This window comes from Cibotium barometz, chromosome 46 (assembly GCF_041138505.1).
Source record: "Cibotium barometz isolate CiBa-2024 chromosome 46, ASM4113850v1, whole genome shotgun sequence".
Lineage (NCBI taxonomy): Eukaryota > Viridiplantae > Streptophyta > Polypodiopsida > Cyatheales > Cibotiaceae > Cibotium > Cibotium barometz.
The window spans coordinates 4,239,515-4,248,062 of record NC_141091.1 but is presented as its reverse complement, the minus strand read 5'-3'; the positions used below and the strand labels follow the sequence as shown (position 1 = coordinate 4,248,062).

At 45.4% G+C, this 8,548-nt stretch overlaps 1 protein-coding gene across 3 annotated transcripts; it reads left to right on the top strand.

The window, feature by feature from the left end:
• Positions 1 to 1,263: 1,263 nt before the first annotated feature.
• Positions 1,264 to 6,047, top strand: LOC147611828 (uncharacterized). Of its 3 annotated transcripts, none has more exons than XM_086783672.1 (5): positions 1,264 to 2,619; positions 2,710 to 2,780; positions 2,851 to 4,599; positions 4,684 to 4,912; positions 5,022 to 6,047. In XM_086783672.1, the coding sequence occupies exons 1-5, from the start codon at positions 2,472 to 2,474 to the stop codon at positions 5,786 to 5,788; spliced, it is 2,964 nt and encodes a 987-aa protein (XP_086639798.1). In that variant the 5' UTR covers positions 1,264 to 2,471; the 3' UTR covers positions 5,789 to 6,047. The 3 variants fall into 3 exon arrangements, with proteins under 3 accessions (XP_086639798.1, XP_086639800.1, XP_086639799.1); XM_086783674.1 differs by having other exon boundaries at positions 1,420 to 2,619; positions 2,718 to 2,780; XM_086783673.1 differs by having other exon boundaries at positions 1,485 to 2,619; positions 5,025 to 6,047.
• Positions 6,048 to 8,548: the final 2,501 nt, after the last annotated feature.

Sequence of the window (8,548 nt, the reverse complement as noted above, 5' to 3'; positions counted from 1 at the left end):
TGGCTATGGCGGAGAAGGCTACAATCGGCAAATGTTAATAAAGCGAGTTGAGCTATGTTGTTCGAGAGTTACACAATGCACTGTCGACTCCAGAAAGCTTCAAAGTTCATAGCCTATAGGTACACTTGGTGGATTGTGGAGCCAAAAACAAATGTAATTGTCTTACTCTCGAGTCGAGTCTATATATATAGAGAGAGGGGGGGTCTGTCTAGTGTCAATTTCTACTTGCGTATATATATATATATATATATATATATAGAGAGAGAGAGAGAGAGAGAGAGAGAGAGAGAGAGAGAGAGAGAGAGAGAGAGAGAGAGAGAGAGAGAGAGAGAGAGAGAGAATATAGGTTTCATATAATGGAAAACATATGAGCTTAATTATGTGTATATCTTAAATATTGAGGAGATCTGGGTGTGAGAGAGAGAGAGAGAGAGGCGGCGAGGCTTGCATAGTGAAGGCTTTCTCTTGTTGGCTCCCCTTTTGCACATACGTAGACCTAGTAGAGAAAGAAGGCCCATGCTTGAGCCACAGATCAGTGCCAACCATAGTCGACGGCCACCAGTAAGCAATTTTTTTCCCAAAGCTTAATTTGGGCTCTCCACTAACAAGTATTCTATTTATATAGTCTCTCATTCAATTCACTTAAATAATGTTTGTGTATCTATATAATTATGATACTTAAATAATGTTTGTGTATCTATATAATTATGATGTGGCATGTATATGTTTTTATGCATGTAAGAATATCTCTTGCCTAAAGACACGGGCCATGCCACTAGTTAGTTATCTTAAGGAAGAGTTTCACAATAACACAAAGCTTCTAAGTGGCACTAATATGGAGATTCAGAAAAGAAAGAGGAGGTTGGGGTAAAATTTGAATTTGGTCAATCCAGTGGTATTTATAATTTATAATTTTTATAGTAGATGGAGATCTTTCTTGTACACTTACTAGATATTCAATTCCCGTTATATATTCATATTCACTTCAATACTGACTGTCCACACAATGGCAGCTAGGTCGCAGGTGTAGCCACGCTACAGGTAACAGAACACAGGGACTAACTAGGTCACTGACTCACTAGGGTTTCAAATTTCAATACTTCACTAACCAGTAACAATTGATTTCGAACCTCTAAGTACTTACCTCTAGTAAAAAAAGAAAGTTACCGGAGCCTCGTGTGCGACGATGAATTACAAGACCTCGTTGCCGGTGTCGCGTAGTGTCAATTTATCAATTATGTCCTAGTGCTGTAGGGCCCTACAGAGTGGGATTTCGGTATTTCGAACGTGCAGCCGGTGAAATTTGAAGAGTTTATCTCGGACGCTGCCGGAGTGACGAGTCAGAGAGAATCAGTGAGAGAGAGAACCAAGGACTGAGCACTGAAGAAGCCTCGTAAAAGGCTCGGTCCCTCCACAGGCCTGAGACTCTCAGGCTGTCTCAGCGACCCAGGTTTCAAAGTTCGACTTCAAGTTCAGCGTCTTTTAAGTTTGGTGAGGACTCAGGAGCAGGCCTGAAACTTGAAGGCTGCAAACTTCAAAGTTTGGTGAGGACTCGAGGAGTCAGGACTCAGGACTTGAGTTTGAGCTAACCTGCCTGGGCCCTGGAGAGAGAGAACACTGAAGTCTGAGATCAGGTACTTGTTCGATGTGCACCCCGCTCCTTCACGTTCCAAGACGTCTGAGCTTTCCCCGAATTTCAAAAAATATCGCGAGAACAAGCCTTAAGGCTTAGCCTACCTGCTCAACAGCTTCGTAAGTTGACCCATCTATCTATCTAGTATCTCTAGCCAACAGAGGAGGTACCTTTTGGCTTGTGTTGCTTCCTTGCTTTTTGTACAGCTAGAGCTGCATGGCCCATGGCTGTTCCCCAATTTCCAAATTCCGATAATATTACCCTATCCTGCAGAAGTTCCATGGAAACTTTCCCTTTCCTATCTGCAGAGGCGTGTCACTCCGCCTTCTATGAAAATAGCTTTTTGGGCACGTCACGACTGCAACATCTAGTCCACTCCGCAAAGCAGAGGACCTTGATCTGGGTTGGCTGACTTGAGCGCCATTTCAATTTCAAATTACACCCTTCTTCTTAAGCCCCACTACCAGTCTACCACACTATTGGAGAATCGTTTGGACAGCGGACCCTTTGCCTTGCCCTACTCTTTCAAGCCCTCAAAACAGTCCTAACATCACTTTTCGTCCGATAAAGCAGTTCTGTCTCGTAACATTACGACTGCGATTGCAAAGGTAGCCCTCCCTTCTTCGTGGCATCCGCACGCCCACACCCTCTCTGCGAGCAATTGCAAAGATAGTCCTGCCCTCGCTTCGCTCGTGGAAGCCACAAAAACACTCTCACCCCCGCCAGCCTGATCCGTGTCCTTCAATTGCAAAGTTCCGAGACAAAATAGACTTTCCATCTAATCTTATCAATTTTCATTGTATTTGTGCCTCTTTGTGCGAAGCTACACTTCCTAGCTATGACCGATTGGGCATCTAACCCTTGTGAAGGGCCGAAAGGGCACAATTTGAGGTCAGGCGCATGCATGAGAGTCTTCTCCCAGCTCTTTCATTGGAATCGTGTGCTAGGAGGAAACAAAAATCTTGCGACAAGGTTTCTTGGGCCGGGTAACTAGTGGATATGCTACATTGAATAAGCAGTAGATCTTTAGGCTCCAACAGTTATCATCTGATTAACTAACTAGTGCGTTGGCGCAGATGTCCAGAGTATGTCGCCGAGCCACAAAGAAGCTGAGATCGACCGTCGGGCATTAGTGAAACCGGTGCTGGTAAGTATTGCATTTGAAAGTGTATATAGCGTCGAGATTAATTTCTAAACTTTCGTGTATGTTCTTGTAGCGAAGCAGCCAAAAAACCATTACGATATCTCGAGAATGTCTGGGACATGGTGTACAAGATTGGGAAGCATCAACTGAAGCCGCCGTCAATCAACTAGGTAGTTCAAGCGTCATGGTGAGCGATAGCTCATCACGAGAGATAGTCATGGAACTTCGGCAGCTTCTTCATGTCAAACAGGAGCCTTTTGTGCTGCAAGACGTGATTCATGAAAAGAGGCAGCCAGTGAGGATCAAGAGTAGCCGGGAAGTAAAAGTCGGGGCCAATCATACAGGGGAAGCGACTATAATTAGGTCGCAAAATTCTCTGAAGGCAAAGGCGAGCGAGAGCAGAAAGGTGCGAGACGGTGGTGATGGCAAGCCCCCCCCGTTTAGTAAGAGCGTGGCTCGTAAACCAGTTACCGGTTCTGCAGCAGCTGTTGTTCAAAGAAGCAACCGGGGTCCTGCTGAAAGCATGGTTGCACTGCCCTTGAATCAAGCAGCGTGTGGACAGTCTGTGAAGAAGGCACTCTCGTGTCCCACGAAGGGCACTTGGAAAGTGGCATCGCCAGGTAGAAATCCTGTTAAGAGTCCCAACAAGAGAGCCTTGTTGATGGAGGCTGCTGCCAAGATCCTCGAAGGCAGCAATCGATCCCGCAAACCACTCACCTCCGTCCGCATCTTGCTGGCAGAGCTGGACGGAAAGAATGCACAAGAGCAGCCTAGGGAGAAGCTTCTGAAAGTATTTTCCTTGCAGAAGGAGCCATCTGAAGAGCAAGAAATGCCGTCCCAATACATGGTACGGGGGGAGAGAGGTAAGAAGCACTTCAGCAACCAGAAAGCACATGCTACACGCAGAGGCAAGCAGATCCATGGCAGCTCTGAGGATCACCCTGGAATGTCTCAACGGCTTGACAAGGATCTTTTAACTATGCAAAGTCGAGTGTTTCCTTACGACAGGCCTCTGAATGACTCTCAGGCGTTAACCACCCTTGCTACTCCGGTTCATAGTCCCGTAGTGCAAGGGGTCTATGTGCAAAGGCCTGGTGGCTGTGTCCACCGGCCTGGAACTGAAGGCACAGCAAACGCAGTGATTCAAGCAGTGAAAGGAACAGAAGGCTCCTCATTAAGATCGTTTCTGCGACAACAAGCGATCCAGCGAGAGCATGCTGCTGCAGTGCTCCCTAAACTCATCATGGAAGATCCTCCACGGCTTGAACATGAGGCTTCTATAAATGAAAGTGCACCTGCAGCATCCAGAGCTTCGATGAAACATTTTTCCTTTTCTTCGATCATCTCTACTGACGGCTTGCTTGAACGTGGACTCTTTCCCTGTAATGATGAAATTCCAGGAAACAATTCATTTGGAGTCTCCCCGGCTGAGTACCTACAGGACTATGATGCTCCAATGGTGAAATTTGCTACAAGTCACATAGCCTGTGGTACTGATGCTGTAAGAAGTACAGCCAGGTATGAAGATTCTGAAGTACAGTTACGATGGCATGCTGGCGAAAGGTCAGAGAGCTTCATTGGAGCTGATGCTGTTGTCGTACAATCTTGCTGCTTGGCCCTTGATGCGGGAGGTGTGAAGATGGAACAACCATCCACGAACAGGAATGAATTGTGCATGTCTGCAGAGGTAGATGGTACAGAACTGCTGACTGCCAAAAAAAAGCCAGGCATACTTAGGTTATGTGACTATAGTTGGTGGGAGCGAGAGAACATTACCGCTGCAGAAGAGGACGACCAGCAACTTTATCAAAATCCTCATCAGGTAACCTTTTTGAATGCTTCTGATTTCTCTTCTTTTCTGATCCTTTTAGAGAACTCACTTGCTACTTCCACGTGCTATGTTCAGTTCTCAAAAGATTGTGATGAATGTGCTTCCCCTACAACTGTCAGAAGTCCTTTCGTGTTGAAAGTCTTTGAAGAAGGAAGGGACGCCAGCAACCCTGAAGGAGAACTTTCCATTTCTCCTGATCACACATGCATGGATGAATTTCAACAGTCCAGTCCTGTTTCCGTGCTTGATGCAGTTTTTGAGGAAGATTCTCCAACGCTGGGCACCTCCTTTACCTGTTTTGAAGGTAGCCACCCAGCCTTTTCACCTTTTCCATTCAGCTGGTTTGAAGAATTTGAGATTACTGTAAGGGGGCATTGAATTTTAGCTAAAATTTCAAAATTTCTCTGATTCAGAAGCCAGGCAGCAGTTGTTGGAAAATGTCCGGCGCTATGAGATGCTTGCACAAATGGATCTAGATATGTTGATGAAGCTTACTGAGGAGCAATCTTGCTCTGAATGGGAGGAAGATCCTGATGGCCCTAATTACCTTGAGAAACTAAGGGAAACTGATTCTACTGACATGTCTTTCACCTCCAGTCAGGAACAAGCTTCACGCTCTTATGTGGACTTTCCTGAGTTTCACTCATCGAATCGAGGAGACTTTTCAGGTGTTGAAGAACAGGGATGGGAACCTGATAATGAGTCATATGCTTCTCTCTTTGAAGAAAATCAGTATGGCATTTCTCTTGACTCAGATGCAAAGACGCACATATGTTACCTGCAGGAACTGGTGGACAAAGACTTCAGGCCAGCCTCAGATTGTACCTTTGACTTGATAGAGCGGCTCAAGGAAGGAGAGAGGCTAAGTTGCAAGGTTTTGTTTGACTGCTTTTTTGGTGAAGCATTGAAGCCAAGTGCTTTGGGAGTGCTAAATCATGTCGTGGAGGCCCATCCATGGACTAATGGCCCCAAGGAAATGTCAGAAAAGCTGGGAAAACCTGCATTCTCTTCTGCATTGGGTGTGGCGAATGCCCTGGTACAGATAGACCTAAGATGTGCTGGTACAAGAAATTGGAGACATTTCAGTCAAGAAGTCGAATATATGGGGATAGAGCTTGAGAGCACTCTTTTTGGAATACTAATGCATGAACTGTTATCTGATCTGCTGCAAGAGTCTTGAATCACACGTTTGTATTGAATGTACTGCAGTTCAGCGGGGACATATGCACGAATTAATTGTAAAGTTCATCTCAACTATCTTGTTGGATGAATTTAGAGAATCCCGGGGGGGGGGGGTGAAATTCTTGTCACAATTTGACAAAGATGAATGCAAGCAGGGCTCCTAATGTAATATAAGCCATCTTCTACAGGACTGCATTGTGAAATGCGTCATGCCATGTAATTATAGTAGTTCCACTGTTCCATGTTCTTTCTCTACAGGTACCTTATTACATCTTTTTCATGCTAGATACTCTGACTTTACCGCTAAGAGAATACAGAGTTCATCCACTGGCAGTAGTCCAGAATCTTTCGAAACCATGCTAGGGTGCTGATGAGAATGTAAATATTGCTTGGCTTATTGAGAGGCTCTCCCCAACCACCACCACCCTGCCCCTGCCCTTGTAAGAAGGCAGAATCTTTTTCCTAAAATTTCCGTCTTACAATATTTTCTCTAAAGTTTCGCTTGCTCTCACCACCACCACCACCACCCTGCCCCTGCCCTTGTAAGAAGGCAGAATCTTTTTCCTAAAATTTCCTTCTTACAATATTTTCTCTAAAGTTTCGCTTGCTCTCCCATTCCATGATCCTAAGACGATTAGTCCATTTTATTGAATTCACCAATCACTCTCTCAATCCCTCAAGATGTCTCATACATTCGTTCTCTTTAAGCATATGATGCATACACATCCCTACACATCCCATGATGTAATGAACACTCCATTGGTTACCACAACATAGATATTAGCAATGAAGTTACCACAACATAGATATTAGCAATATAAGAAGCATCACACATTGTTGTTATCTATAGCGTAGAGTATTGCACATGATAGCCAAGAACAACACTAGCTGCAATCCATCATAGAGATGAGACTCGTACACCAATGTGTATTATAGTTCTTCCTTGCGAAAGATATATTCTTTATAAATCATCATTATTAAAGAAATATTCTTTATAAATCATCATTAAGTACTTATATCTTTATGTTTCTCTTTGTCCATCAATGAAGAACTCGCAATTAAATTTTTGACATGTATGCTATTGTGTACTCATGAGTCATTTTTTGTGGCACTATTATTGTGTACTCACGAGTCATTTTCACATGCCACGTCTTTTCTCGAGTACACTCTAACTCCTCCATAAGAATACCTTGCGCATGAGAAGCCATGTGTAAGCTATCATCATAGCATGCACTTTAGGTGCTCATAGTGTCCGCTTGGTGCTCATGAGTTTTTTTGTGAATTTAGTAGTTACTCCAACTCCATAGTGATCCGTTAGAACACCCTCTACTCTCACTCCTAGGTTGTAGGCAAGATAACCTTTTCATGGTTAGGTCACAAGGACTACTTTGTCAATCTCGTGTCCTCCTTGCCTTCAAGACTTTCATAAGAAAGTCCTCTCTCTCTCTCTCTCTCTCTCTCTCTCTCTCTCTCTCTTACATAGTGTAACATCCGTCTATGGTACTCACACTCCAACGATAGACCAATGTGTCGTGTGCTCTCATGCGGGGATGCTTGTGTAAGCACACTTTGCCGTGCTCATCCATTATGCCTTCCAACTCCAAGGTCCCTAAGTACATCATCGTCATGATCCAATCTATCTAGTCTTACTCTATTGTAGATGCACACTACTTAGTCTCTCTCATTGTCAACCTCGTAGTCTATAAACTACACACAACAAGTAGCTCGACACTCATTCAGTGTATCGGCTCCACCATCCGACTTCCCATAGTGGCTCATTGGTGATGTTACCTAGGTGGCCACTCTATGAAGATGGCATCGCGCCATCTCCACATATAGTGGAGTGCAGTTGATTGAGTCAATTGGCTTAGTATGCTATTGGCCCATAGACCTCATCTCGTGTCTACACTCCAAGCCACACACAATTCGTTGTGCCCGCTTGGTAACCCGTAGTGTTAGACACTCATGATCTAGAAGGTCACTTTGTCTACCTCTATGCACACCCACCATTAGGCGGTCCTCTACTCTAGAGTACCGGTCTCCTACTCTAGAGTACCGGTCTCACTGTCCGATGTGATGACCCTCTTGTCCATCAGTGGCCCACTCCTTGAACACACCACCTAAACGGCAGACTCTATGAGCACACCATCATGGGGTTCTCTCTTCCTAGCGCCAACGGACCTCCCTCATGAGTCATGGCATGCTCTACCCGTTGAGCCTTGGCGATCTACACAAGCTGACTGTCGGCCAGCCCAGTAAGGCACACACGCCTTGGAGTCGAGCCCATCACGTCTGATCTCAACCCCTCTCTGTGCGCCGGCGGGCTCCAAGGTAACACCCTTGGCGTGCCGAAAGAGCAAGGAACCACATGGCCATAACCCATCACTTCGGCTCAAGAACCACATGGCCATCACCCATCACACTCGCCTGGTCTAATCCCCCTGCATGCTAGGCGCACAGGCCACAACCTTCACGCAGCTTTATGGCGCGTGCTTCATTCTCCTAACGTGTACGTCTCCAACACGTGGCGGGTCAAGTAGCCTGCCAGCCCTTCAGCGCGCATGGCAACCACGGCCTGAACAAGGCTTGGCGACCTCCTTCATGTATGTCATCCGCCTAGACCCCTAGCGGATGGTTTGAAATCAATTTTAAAAGAACCTATTCCAATAACTTCCATACCTAGGTTAGCACTTCCATACCTAGGTTAGCACGGTTTATGATATCAGCCCAACTCCACCGCTGCTGCTAACCGTAGCTG

What these genes read in the sequence shown, in the direction of transcription:
- LOC147611828 (XM_086783672.1), top strand. Translation starts at nt 2,472, where the DNA reads ATGACCGATTGGGCATCTAACCCTTGTGAAGGGCCGAAAGGGCACAAT. An exon ending in TTTATCAAAATCCTCATCAG is followed by an intron (nt 4,600 to 4,683) that starts GTAACCTTTTTG and finishes TGCTATGTTCAG; the next exon opens with TTCTCAAAAGATTGTGATGA. An exon ending in CTCCTTTACCTGTTTTGAAG is followed by an intron (nt 4,913 to 5,021) that starts GTAGCCACCCAG and finishes TCTCTGATTCAG; the next exon opens with AAGCCAGGCAGCAGTTGTTG.